The sequence below is a fragment of the Podarcis erhardii genome (assembly GCF_964252035.2).
Source record: "Podarcis erhardii genome assembly, chromosome: 7".
In the NCBI taxonomy this organism is placed as follows: domain Eukaryota; kingdom Metazoa; phylum Chordata; class Lepidosauria; order Squamata; family Lacertidae; genus Podarcis; species Podarcis erhardii.
Window position 1 is genome coordinate 75,129,941 of NC_138511.1, and position 13,994 is coordinate 75,143,934.

Below are 13,994 nucleotides of genomic sequence, written 5' to 3' on the forward strand. Positions count from 1 at the left end.
CATTTTGCAGCCCTCCAGACCAAATCTGCTGCTCACCAGCTGTTATGCAAAGATTCAACTCTGCTCAGATCTGCTTCCCCAGCACTTTCACTGAAGAAACTTAGAAGTTCAGGAAATGGGTACCGGACTATGGAGTGGATAACATATATGTGTCTAATGACATGTAGCCGTTGTTTCTGTCAGTTCATACATGAAGGAAGCTTACCATCCTTCTCACACTGCAGGATAAAGGCAACTCCAGCTGCTGCAGAATGCTGCAGCCATATTGCTAACGGGAGCTTCTGGTCAAGAACATATGACACCACTGTTAAAACAGCTGCACTGGCTGCTCATCTGCTACTGAGCCAGGTTCAAGGTTCTTGCATTGATTTACAAAGCCCTGAACAACCTGGTCCAAGATTTGCCAGGTATCACCTGAACCCTTATGGTCCACCACGATCAGTGAAATCATCTGCAGGAACATCTTCAGATGTCCCCCAAGTTGGTGTGTCTCATTTGACAACAAGAAACCAAGCTTTCAGTATCATTGGCCTTGCCCTGTGGAACACCCTGACAATAGGGATTCAGTGGGAGATATCTCTGCCACCTTTTAAACACTTGTTGAAAACTTCTCTTTTGTTCCAGGCCAGTGCAGGCCATTAAGGGTAAATTTATTCATTTTACCCTGCTCTTTATCATTCAAAGAGGAACTTTTATAAGAGCAGTTCGTGAATTTAAGAAAAGAACACAAACAGGGAAGGCATCTGAGGATGTGCCGTCATATTGGAAGGTGCCAGGCATGTTATCATGGAAGAACACAATCATCTCGTGAAGCTTCTGTGGACATCCTATTTTGAGCAGTGTGAAGAGTCCTTTTTCGCTGATGAGGTTGAAGGCCTTCGTCAGGTCTATGAAGGTGATTTTTAAGGGGTATCTCAGTCTCAGCATTTCTCCTGGAGCTGCTGCAGTGAGACCTCCAAGCTCTAAAGACACTTTGTGATTTGGTCAAAAAATAAAGAACAACTGTTCCTGATCAGGTATGTTTATTTAGCAAAGTGGTAGCAGAAAATAGCCAAACCATATGACACATAAGAATGTGGAGAAAATCAGGAGCAACAATCAGGGATTCTTCATTCCCAAGGGAAGGTCATATTCACACCACGCATGTTCTCCTGATAGGCATCATCAAAGCGTTCACTCTGCGCCACTGTCAGGTGGTTCTTCCAGTCCCCAGAGATCCCTAGAACAACACAAGAGCAAATGTCAACCACAAAGAAGTTTGCATGAAATTACTTCAGCTCAAATTATAACTATTATTTCTCATGCTCAGACATGTGGCAGCTCGCTCAGATGGCTGATGTTATGGAATTAAACACATGTCCCCTAGCTGTTTGCCCTGAGCCCCTCCCCAACCATTCCCACCCTCCTGATTTGGCTTTCCAGCAGCACTAATGCATGCATGTTGGGTACCTGGACCAGCTGGATCCAGCCATACTTTCTTATCGCACCATAGAGATCTCCAAGAACTGTGTGTCTGTTGCTCTGCCTGCTGAATTTCTGCTTGCTCTCCCAATCGATGTGAAAGGCACAGAACCTGTCAACTCTGGAATAAACAACCCTGAGGCAACTACTGTGTCTTGATGGCCTGGAGAATCTGCAACCTATTTTCAGGCAGTCCCCAGAATTATCCAAGCCTCAAAATCTTACATGCATACCCTTGTTCTCAGAACATCTCTTGTTTTGATTGGGGCATCCATGCAACAAAGCTAGATATAGGTGAGATGTTGCACAGAGAGAACCGTATGATATCAGGCAAACTGTCCCCACTTTCTGGCCTAGTTGGGGATTGGCTTTTTCTGTGAGGCAATAGACATTCACAGAAAAAGAAAAAGGTTTTTCACCCCTGGCGTGCAGCATTATGGCCTTATTTCTTGGCTTCCAATGTTTTTACCTTTCCTCATGAACTTTGCTTTTGTGTGGTCAAAAAAGCTCTCTGGTATTAAAGAAAAGTTGGACATCTTGTTGTCCTTCATCTTGTGGAAGGAGGCATTTTCCACCACAGACTCAATTTGCTGGCTGTTCAGCTCCTTGCCAAGAAAATGACAGATCTTCTGCACGCTGCCTCGAAGGTCCTGCAGAAAGCAAAAGCAAATGGCTGTGAATCCTCATGTGATGTAGAGAGCTTGCCCTTGATCAAGAGGCACACAGAGGTGTATGTGATTTGGGCAAGATGGATGCCACAAGGTGTGGAATTCACTGCTATCACTGTGCAGAACCCATCCTGCCTCCAGCTGCTCCTCAGCCATCACAGCAGCCAGGAGGCAGCCGAGTCAGCAAGAGACATTGATTGCATTCAGGGCAGAAAAGCAGCTTATTGTCATACTAGGGGGTGTTGAATTTTTCAGCATTCCATTTCCCAAAAAAAGAGGGCTGCTAAAAAGTTGTAAGATGACTTGAAAATGCAAACATATATTGGTTAAATTAATATAGTTTTGTTTTGCTTGGTAAACAAAATGTGTGTAGAATTGCATATGAGTCATTAAAAATGATTGCCAATTACTTGCTATTATATTTTTTTATTATGATTATGATAAAGTACAGTTGTACCTCTGGTTACGTAAACATTGGGATATGTAAGCAGCAAACCCGGAAGTATATTTCTAGGTTTTCGCCTCATGCGCATGCGCAGAAGCTGTAAACCATGCCGCGCGAGTGTGCAGAAGCAGTCCTCCGGTTGCAAAAACTTCAGGATATGGCCAGACCTCCGGAACGGATCCCGTTTGCAACCAGAGGTATCACTGTATTACCTAAAATTTTCAGAAGATAAAATTCTTTGGTTTTCTGAAAGCAATTTATGTGTTTCCTCATTCCTATGTGGTCTTACCAAACTAAATGTTGTCCAATCACGAAAATAGTAGATTTGAAATCTTCACACCCAAAAACCTGTTTTTAAGGCACCTCACTGAATAAATTTGCAAAAATTTAGTTTTCACATCCCTGAAATGACACAACCTATTGACATACCTGCTCCAATGCAGAAGAAAGGAAGGGCACTCTGTGCATGATATGAGGCTCTTTGCCTTTAAATCCTTTTAAATCCTGAAGGAGCACCTTCACCCCAATTGTTCAGCCCAGACACTGAGATCTAACACCAAGGGCCTTCTGGAGGTTCCCTCACTGTGAGAAGTCCACTCACCTTTTCCGGTGGGCGGATTTGCAACCAGGCATCCTGACCACTGAAGTGATCTGGCGGGGGCAGAGATTGACAACCCCCTAGTGTCATCCTGGCTGCGTCACCGGCATTGGGTGGGGCCATGCCCAGGGTTGCCCCGCTGTCTAATCAGTGCCAGTTGGGGGTGTGGCCATGGGTAATTTAATCTGTGGCACAGCCAGGTGGCCCTCCTCCCTCACCTTTGCCAGATCTCCCAACCCACCTGCCTTCTTTTTTATGCTTTGCTATGACATGACCTTGCTATGGACAAATGTCAGCTACCATATTGTTGGGGTCGGGTCGGGTTTTTTTTTCACTTGGCAAATTGGCACCAGCCATTTGGTTTTTGCCTACCTTGTAGCAATCATCACAACTTTGTGAGGTTAGGCATTGGGTAAGCCTTTGTTTGGATGGAGGGGAAGTTGTAGCCTCCGGCTGCTCCTCCTCATTAAGGGTATCCTGTTAAAGGGATCCGGGGGTGTGGATCCTATCCGATGCCCGGACATGGGCTAGGGCCATGCCACGACCCCAACAGGGAACTGTTGGGGTGCCCCTATTTGATGTAAGTCGTAGGTCTCCCCCTATTGGTGGTTTGCCCTTAGCTGGACTCCCTGCAGATGGGTGAGAGTTGAGTGTCACCCAGTGCCTAAGCCAAACCGCTCACATCTCTAACCAATAAAGTTGTGACCTAGTTGAACCCATAAGCCTAAATACTTTTGTCCGTGTGTTTATTACCCACTAGGGAACTGCAAGTCACGGGGCCTTGGCACGCAAGTGAAACTACAGGGAACCAGGCAGAGGACATTCTTGGTAGTGGCCTCACCCTGTGGAACACCCTCCCATCAGATATTGAGGAGATGAGTAACTATGTAAACTTTAGAAGACATCTGAAGGCAACCCTGTATAGGGAAGCTTTTTAATGCTTAATGTTTTATTATGTCTTTATATGTGCTGGCCAGAGTGGCTGAAGTAAGCCACCCATTTGAATGGGTACAATATTATTCTTATTCCTATTCTTATTTTCTTCATAATTCTTGTAGGGTTAACAAGGAATTTTGCACTTCCTCAGAGTCGTCTGGCCAATAGTACCAGAATCTTTCCAAACAAAAAATTGGCAACTTCATGCATGAATAATGTCAGAGTTGTGCCCGTAACCTGGTAGTGCATGAACACAGGCAAGCTTGGACCTGTACCTGCTGCAGTTCTTCATAGGTGATGAAGAAGATGTTGGCTCTCTCCTTCATCTCCACCCAGCCTTTCACATGGTCAAACCAGGAACCATAAGCCACTGGAAGAGCATAGAGGAAGCAAGGGTGAAATGTAAATAGTTGTGTGGGGAAGAAGAAGAGTTTGGATTTGATATCCCACTTTATCACTACTCGAAGGAGTCTCAAAGCGGCTAACAGTCTCCTTTCCCTTCCTTCCCCACAACAAACACTCTGTGAGGTGAGTGGGGCTGAGAGACTTCAGAGAAGTGTGACTGGCCCAAGGTCACCCAGCAGCTGCATGTGGAGGAGCGGAGACGCGAACCCAGTTCAGCAGATTATGAGACTACCACTCTTAACCACTACACCACACTGGCTCTTCCCTGAAGTTACAGGGAACCAGGCACCCTGTGGAATGCCTTCCCATCACTGGGAAGGGAGAGAATGCCATTGTAGATGTAGAAGAAACACCAGTCAGCATAGGTGCGAGCTCCTGGGGGCTGAGGGCCATTTCCAAGGCTAAACATACCCAACTCCCTCAACTGCTCCTCATAAGGTTTAGTTTCCAGACCCTTGATCATGTTGGTCAAGCTCCTTTACACACATCCCATCTTGTCAATATCCTTCTTAAATTGTGGTGCCTAGAACTGGACACAGTATTCCAGGTGTGGTCTGACCAAGGCGGAAGAGAGTGGGACTTTGACTCCTCTTGCTCTGGGCACTATACTTCTGTTGATGCAGCGTAGAATAGCTAGGTGGGGTTTATTCAAGTTGGCCTGTCAGGGACTTAGAACGACTGCATTGCCCCTCAAAAACAAAACAAATAACAGAAAACATTGACTCTGGCGTATGTCCAGCGCCACCTAGTGACTGATCTGTGTAGTGACATTATCCACACAAGGGAGAAGAATAGGTTTGAATGAAGCTTTCTCTGTTAAGGTTTGTTTGTTTTTGTCTCTGCCACCAGTGAATGTCTGTTATCATCCACAACACTGAATGTGAGGTTTCACTCTAATCTCATGTTGGTGCCAGTCTTACCCATTTGTTAAGGACGTTTATTAATTTGCTTAAAAAGAAAATGACTAAAATAGGACTTTCACCCATTTCTTGCCTTCTCCATGTATCCAACTGCAAATTATACTTCTCTGTCAAGGCTGTTCCATTAGCTAAGAAGAGAGCCTTTCTGGTAGTGGACATTGTGCTGGACCACAACAAAGGAGACTGGCTGATTTGCCTCCTTCCATACCTTCCCCACTCAGGAAACTCTCCATCAACTCTTCCACAGTTTCTAGATCATTGCAATCTTTATGGCCTTTCCTGAAGTAGTAGGTTGAAACCATCACATCTCTGGGGTTACGCAGTGTACAGACTATCTGTAACAGATACAGGACCACATTTAGGGAGAGCAGCCATCTCGGCCCTAACATTAGGCAGAGTGTGGCAGCTAACTACTGTCCCATGAAAGGGTAACAAATTGTTATTTAATTTACTGTTACTGAATGTATCCAGTGTGACATCTACTCAGAGTGGAGCCACTGAAAATAATGGGCATAACTAACATAGGACCATTAATTTCAAATGGTCTGCTCCAGGCACGTCCAACAGGTAGATCACTGGACATCTGTGGTAGGTAGATCACTGTTAGATCACTGGCACACCCCCCCCAAAGAAGCTCAACAACTTTGGCTCCCCTAAAAAAAGCTCAACATTTTAACATTTTAGCCCAAAAAACAGTGCTTTTCTCCTCCAAAAAGGGGGATTAGTCTCTTGAAAACTCTCCAAAACTTCTTTAAGGACAATGATGTGGGCAAAATAACAACCCCCCTCCTTTGGGACACAATGAAAGCGGTCACCAGAGGAGCTTGCATAAATTGGTAAATTAGAACAAGACTCTCTCATCACACTACAAACAAACAGGAGCCAAAAAAACAACAACCCATCTTAAATTCATGGAACAAAAAAGAAGGGGAATTGACTGTCTAGAAATCAATCATAAAACAACCATTTTACGAATATGGAGGGAAGGACTCCAGAGTATTAGCAAACAGATGCAGGAACAAAATCCCTCAAAACTAGAATACACTGTGTCACTAAAAACTGTAACTGCCTTACTAGAAGAGCTAACCAATAAACTGAAACTGACACAGGAACCAATAGAAAAGGACACCTTCACCCCAGTGTGGCTCCCATTTATCACATACACAGCCCAAAAAAATAACAACAAGAATCCACCAACAGCATAAGAATCACTCTGGTTTACCTGACCCAACAAGCACTCCCCCTCCCCTCACAAATGCAAACAAACCGCACTGCAGCCACCCACAGACAACCAACCCCACCCTGACCCCCCATACCTCTCACTACCAAGGAAATGCAATAAATGAATAGAAAGAGAACCTTCCCAGTTGACGCTGACACAAAACCTTACACGTACACTATACAAAAAATATAAGCCTCACCACCCCACCCCTCCTCTCCCCCTCTTCTTCCCCAACCTTATACAGTACTCAACACTAATATCTGTAACTGATTTGTAAGAAAGACTATAGAACCTGAAAAAAGAAACAATGCATGTACTTTTGTAAACCAAGAAAATCTTTAATAAAAATATTTTTTAAAAGAAATAAATAAAATCATGCCATTTTGAAAAAAATTGTCATTCAAGATTTGCCCTTTAAATACTTTTAATTTGTGAAATATATAATCCATAAAGCATCACATAATAAAGCCTGACATGGAAACAGGAGAAGCCTGCAGTGAGGACCTGGGCTGACCATGCATGTGGACCATGACCAATTCAAGTTCTCCCGCAATCGGGCAACTGCTAAGGAGCTTTCCAATAGCTCTCTCTGTGCTCTAGTACAAAATATGGCACCCTCCTGTAAACAGGCTGTGTCAAGTGTTCCAGAATCCCTCACATCTATGTGTCAGAAAGACAGGAGCCAAAGACAAGCTTGATGTGTCCATTGTTCCTCTCTTACCTTGGCTTTGGAGTGGAGGAAGGACTTGGGAAAAAGCTGGAATGGCAGGTGAGTAGCCAGGATCCTGGGGGAAGGATTTTTCAAGGCAATCTGCAAATGATCATCCATCTCAATCCAGGGTGCCCTTTCCCACAGTGGTACATTCTGAACCCATGAAGGGTCCCCATGACTCTGGATTAAGCTCAAGATCTCCGACATCCAATGGGTACCTAGGAGGAAGTCCACCAGTCACAATCTTCTTCTGTGCATTAATGTCTGGCCCTTGTGAAATAAATTAGATGATCACAAGAAATGGAATGGATCTTTGTCCACAACTAGCTACTTAGCACCTTCCTGTGCGACAAGATTCCCAAAATTCAGGAATGGTATAACATGCTGAAGTTGATGGTATTATTTTGCTGAGTGTGGTGCAAATGAGAACAGAAGAGTAGCCTGCTGGATCAGACCAGTGGCCCATTGAGTCTGGCGTCCTGTTTCTCCCAGATGCAAGTGGGAAACCAGGGAGCAAAACATGAGCACAAGAGCCTTCTCCCCTCCTTTGGTTTCCAGCCAGGAGTCCAAACAATTTTGTCCTAAGAACGACTGTGCAAAGAGAAGGTGTGTGATGTTCTGGAAGGCGGGTGCTGACTTAAGTTGCCCAGATAACTGTGAGAAAGAGGGGTGGGCACAAGGTAGGCTGTGGTCCGTTTCCAGACTATTGGCCATTGTCAATGGGACTATGTGATGTTTTCTGAAAAACCCACAAATAATTTTGGACAATTTAAACAAGTATATTTCTATTAAATAAGTTTGAACAGTTCCCTTTGACATAGATCTCTTCTGCCTTCATTGTTAAGGTATCCCAAGAATGCAAGTTTGTCATGGTGACCTCCATTTTCGTAGGCAGCTACCTAGGAATCAGGGCTGTTTTAAGGAAAACTGTCTGCGATTTTTGAGTACAAAGCATGAGCTGCTACAACACACCTGTCCTTTTTGCACAAGTGGGCACACATCATCATCATCATTTTATTATTTATACTCCACCCATCTGGCTGAGTTTCCCTAACCACTCTGGGCAGCTTTATCTAAAAATATAATGAAAACAAGCATTAAAAACCTTCTGATACAGGGCTACCTTGAGATGTCTTCTAAAAGTTGTGTAGTTATTTATCTCCTTGACATCTGATGGGTGTTCCACAGAGTGGGTGCCACTGCCAAGAAGGCCCTCTGCCTAGTTCCCTGTAACTTCACTTCTTGCAGTGCGGGAACCATCAGAAGGCCCTTGGAGCTGGACCTCAATGTCCAGGCTGAATGATGGGGGTGGAGATACTCCTTCATGTTTTGTTTAGTTGCTTAGAGTTGCATTCCATGGCGTGTAGATGCCTACACAGAGTGGGGGGGAACCCTCAGAACTGAAAGTTTGACATCTAGAGTAAGGTTACCAGATGTCCCCGTTTCCCGGGGACAGTCCCCGGATTTACAAATCAGTCCCCATAGAAAATCCACTGAATTTTAAAAGTGTCCCCGGATTCAAATCTGGTAACTTTAATCTAGAGTGGAGAGGGATCTACCGACATATCTCTCTGAGTTTAATGTGTGGATGAATCTCACTGCAGTGATAAATCTGGCTAGAAAATTTCTCTCTTTGAAGCTCAAGTTCAATTATGTTTTGCAGTGAAATTTCCAGGCACAAATGTGTCATGTATAGTTCTGTATTTTTATTATTCCCCACCCCCACCCCCACCCCTGTTCTTTTCTTAATCTGAGATAACTTTTCTTTGTCCTGACATTCATGGAGCATCATAGTTGTAAAGTATCGAAAGAGTGTGGGGAGGGGATATTCTTTGTGAGCTTCATATTTAAAGTTAGTGACGTAATAAATATTATCATCTAAAGTGGTACCTCACTAAGCCAACTAAATCCAGAGTCTATCTATTTACTTAATCGCACAACTGACCTGACTTGGGGTAAGCTACGACCACAGTATCATCATCCAGCAGTTGGAATTCGTTTTCTACATAGCTGAGTGTTTCCACTGAGTGGACCAGTGGAGTAAAAAGGATTTCCTTGTATTTGAAAAAAGCCATCGATGACACTGAAAAACTGAAGATGAGAGAAAGAAAGTTATAATGCCACATCCTTAGTAATTTTCAGGTAGCGACCGTTTTAGAGCCCAACTCTGGGGAAAACTGGGAAGCAGGAGGAAGGGAAGAGTTCAGGAGGTGGAAATGGGCCAAGAATGGATGTTCAAGTGGTGCCACCAGGCTGGGGGGGGGGGGAATCCAAGGAACTCAGTTCTGAATACAGTGGTGCCTCGCAAGACGAAATTAATTAGTTCCGCGAGTTATTTCGTCCTGCGATTTTTTCGTATTGCGAAGCACGGACTTTGGAAAAGCTTCAAAAATCACCAAAGTCTTCAAAAACCTCAAAAAAGGCTACCACACCGCGTGCTATGAGTCGCTCCTTGAAGTGAATGCACGGTTTTAAGAAAAAGGAAACAAACTTGCAAGACAAACGAAACAAACTTGCAAGACGTTTTCATCTTGCGAAGCAAGCCCATAGGGAAATCCGTCTTGCGAAGCAACTCAAAAAACGAAAAACCCTTTCGTTTTGCGAGTTTTCGTCTTCCGAGGCATTCGTCTTGCGAGGGACCACTGTACATATCATATTAGCCTTTCAAATCTCAATAAGATCATGGGCACAAATTAGATGCACAATTAACTCAAATCTCCATCACCTCCATTAGGAAATAGGCCCCATTCACATCCTCTAGATCAGGCATGCCCAACTAGTCAATTGCGATCTACTGGTCAATCAATTTTTGGCTCCCCCAAAGAAGCTCAGCAAGTTCGGCTCCCCCCAAAAAGTTCAACATTAGCTCCCCAGAAAAGCTCAACAACTTGTGCTCCCCCAAAAAAGCTCATCAACAGCTTTGGGTCTTCCTCCAACTTTCGTAAATTTAATAGGTAGATCACTGCCAGGTTTTTTTTATAGTGGAAGTAGATTGCAGTCTCTTGGAAATTGGACGTGCCTGACTTAGATTACTATGCATCAACTCAAGGCAATCACTTTAAACAAAGAAGAGAATGCAGCACCATAGTCACACCTGCCTAAAGCAAGGCACACACACACACCCCATCCACACACATGCATAACTGCTTGTGAACCTACTCATACACTGTGGCTTTGGAATTAGAATTTAGAAGACAGCAAAAACATACATTAACTTTTTGTCTACATACAACACGGCAGGCTTAGAATCTGCATCAGGACCTCCAAATAAGAAGTTCAAAAAATGGGGCTTTTGTACACTAGAGGGCACACGTTTGGTTCTTTGGGGCATCCACAATCTCCCACCCTTATGGACCCCAAAGATCCACCGCCACCACGTGCCAAAGAATTCTACCTGTACTTAAATGCATGCAAGTTAAAACCCAGTTAAAACAATTAAAATTAATTAAAGCAGTTAAAAACTTTAGATAGCTGGGGCCATGATAACACCACCGAAACCAGCATACCCCAACCCAAAGGTCTTTTCAGCCAGCTCAGCTTCCAAAGCTACAGTCAGTCAGTCAGGACCCACAGACAAGATGGTATTCAAGGTCTGAACAGCCTCCGTCTTTTCTAGCTTTGGTCAGTCAGGGCCCCACCCTCCTAGGTGAGGGGGAAGAGGCCTGACTGCTAGGCAGGTTCTACAAGACTCACAAGATGCACTCTTTACCCTAGTGAAGGCATTTTTGTCTACATTACTTGGATTCAGAACTGTGTTGCAAAATTCAGGAAAGTGCCCGTTTGCGAAAAGTGTGAATTTTGTAGGCTCACCTTTAAATCAGAAAAGGATTTGATTTCTTACCCCTCCCTGCTGCTAATGGGAGCTATCAATGCATGGTGTAGCTGATCAAGGAGACTTTGGATAAATCTGTTGGGACCGAACAGCATGCTACTTTAATAACCTGCTTTACGCAATATTTTGCTTTTGCAAATTTCAGGCCGAGAGGGTGGGTAGAGGAGTTTCATCCCTCCCAGACACCTGCTGTGGTCCTGATCATGACCCAGAACCAGCTTTTTGCATGAGGAGGAGTTCTGATTACACCACAGATGTACTGAGACAACACCATGGTTGTCATGGAGGCCATGAAGTCCCCAGCTGGTCCATTTGAGGAAGCCTTGGCATTGATATTGAAGTCCCACAACATTACCCCATGAAAGGATTCACCACATCCAAGACTGCCTGCCTACCAGCTGGAAAGAAAGGTCCACGTGTGCTGAAGCTCTCTTACTTTTTTCCTTTCTGGGTTTCCTTGTTTTTACTTTGGATTGAATTGGATTTGGCTGCAACTTATTTTTCTATGTTTTCTTTATCTTGGAGTGCCTCTTGATGGCAGTTTCCCAGACTCCCACCCTAGGTGTCCCTTTCTTCTTTCTCCCTCCATTTCATCAGGCCACTACCCTAAAGGACTGGGCTCTTGGGGAACTTTAACCTTTTACAACCTCCAAAACAAAACAGCATGGTAGCACATCAGCAGTAAGAGATTTGTCACATCTTCCTTAACTAAAAAAAGTCACCTTTTTACTGAAATTGCTCCACTGCAGCCCTGTGCTTTGCAGGTAAGCCCAGCAAGGACTTTTTTGTCATGTGACATTGCAGACCAGTGAGAGAGAAAAGTCATCTCTGGCTTGTTTTATTTTATCTTAATTTATTTTATCTTAATTTATTTTATATATTTTTTGTCCTTGCCAGAAGGCTGAATGTGAGGCAGGGACCATATAGCATCCCCGGTAGCCAATCGGTTGTTCCCATGTTCATTCCCTGCACTTCTTGTGAGTGGAAGCGAGACACGAATCTGTTTATCTGAGTGTTCAGTGGGGTGGCAAACAGAACCACAACTGGTTCTCTGAAGTCTTCCACTATCTGGTGGAAGTCAGGGGGTGTGAGGACAACCTGAGCTTACAGGGTTAAACAGCTCAGGATGTACGCCCTGCCTACATTTGGGAGGGGGGAGATTGCGTCATATCCGAGAGTCTCCAGCCTTTGTTCTTTCTCTCTACTTTCGCTTTTGAGGAGAGAGGACGTGTTTTCACGATGCTGTTCGCTGTGATAGATAATGGATAGTTTCTGCTTAAATAAAACTCCTTTTAGCTGCTAAAATCCTGAGTGGACTTTATTTAAGCACACTGAAGAAAGCACTGATGTTCGCAGCTTTCTCTTACCACTGCTGAACTCTGCGTGTTGCTCAGAGCCTTTGGAATGTGGCCTTTGAAGTCCGGAGGCCTGGCTGGTAGCTGCGCAGCCGAAGCGGGCTGGACGCCAAGGCTTATCTGAGCAATAAATTCTTCAGAGTTTGCATTCCACCTCTGAGATGGTTTGCCAGTTGAGCTAATCTGCCTCCTCGTTTTCCACCTCGGCGACGTGTTCGGATTTTATTGAATGTTCTTCTCCACCCACTTGAAGAGGTGTTTTTCTGGTGTTTGGTTTGTTTTGTTTTGTTCTGGTGGGATCTCTACACTGATGCTTTCAAGAGCCTCTGGGGAACAGCATGATGGATAGAGTACTAGCAACCAGGGCTTGCCCAAGACATTTTGGCGCCTGAAACGAATTAGAAAATTGTGCCGCCGACAATCGTAGTTTGCAAAGGCCACTGCATAAACTGTCCTGCTGATGTATGTAGTGCCTCTCTCATTCGAGATACACTTCAATACTCACCAGTGTGGGAAAGTGGCAACAGCTGGAGATGCAGTGGCTGCAGCTGCAACAACCACAGCAGCCGTGGGGACCACATTTGCTGTCCCCCATGGATCCGGGGGGCACATGACATCACCTCATGGGTGAACAGGCCCTGCTAGCTACATCTCTGTTCTGTCTCTCTGGCTTAACACTCACAAACACAAACAGTCTCTGACCTGGAATGGTGCTTCACCAAGTCCTCTGGTGGGCACAGCTGTGCTGGCACAGAGCTACCCAGTCCATCCCTTTTGTGCCATCCCAGGCAGGCAGAGTGGCCTTTTAACCCTCCCTTCTCCAGCACCAGTGAAAAGCAGGTGATCTATAGCCCTGGTGGGGCCTAGTCCTTAAGGAAAGTACCTCCCAAAGCAGTCATTAAAAGACAGCTGCTTCTACAAGAGGGCAGGGGCCTGGTGTTAGCCTGTACATCTTCTCAGCTAGCTGTGGGCCTCACAAAACCTTTCTCCATCATCTATCCGTCTAGCTCCTGCCATCGGCAAACAGATTATTGGCATCCCTAGGTGATCTTGCAGGGACGCGGGTGGCGCTGTGGGTTAAACCACAGAGCCTAGAACTTGCTGATCAGAAGGTCGGCGGTTCGAATCCCCACGACGGGGTGAGCTCCCGTTGCTCGGTCCCAGCTCCTGCCCACCTAGCAGTTCGAAAGCACGTCAGAGTGCAAGTAGATAAATAGGCAGGAAGGTAAACGGCGTTTCCGTGTGCTGCTCTGGTTCGCCAGAAGCGGCTTAGTCATGCTGGCCACATGACTCAGGAGCTGTCTGCGGACAAACGCCAGCTCCCTCAGCCTATAGAGTGAGATGAGCGAGCAACCCCAGAGTCGGTCACGACTGGACCCTTTACCTTTATCTTTAGGTGATCTTGCAACCCTGACAGAACCGTCCAGATTGCGCCCCTTA

At 45.1% G+C, this 13,994-nt stretch overlaps 1 protein-coding gene across 1 annotated transcript; it reads right to left on the reverse strand.

Annotated features, from left to right (window-relative positions):
* Positions 1–1,005: 1,005 nt before the first annotated feature.
* On the reverse strand, positions 1,006–10,253 carry LOC309345960 (sulfotransferase 2B1-like). Its single transcript, XM_081869483.1, has 7 exons — positions 10,008–10,253; positions 9,313–9,652; positions 7,377–7,585; positions 5,642–5,768; positions 4,384–4,478; positions 1,931–2,111; positions 1,006–1,219 (listed from the first exon to the last, which is right to left on the reverse strand). The coding sequence occupies exons 2-7, from the start codon at positions 9,491–9,493 to the stop codon at positions 1,110–1,112; spliced, it is 903 nt and encodes a 300-aa protein (XP_081725609.1). The 5' UTR covers positions 9,494–9,652; positions 10,008–10,253; the 3' UTR covers positions 1,006–1,109.
* Positions 10,254–13,994: the final 3,741 nt, after the last annotated feature.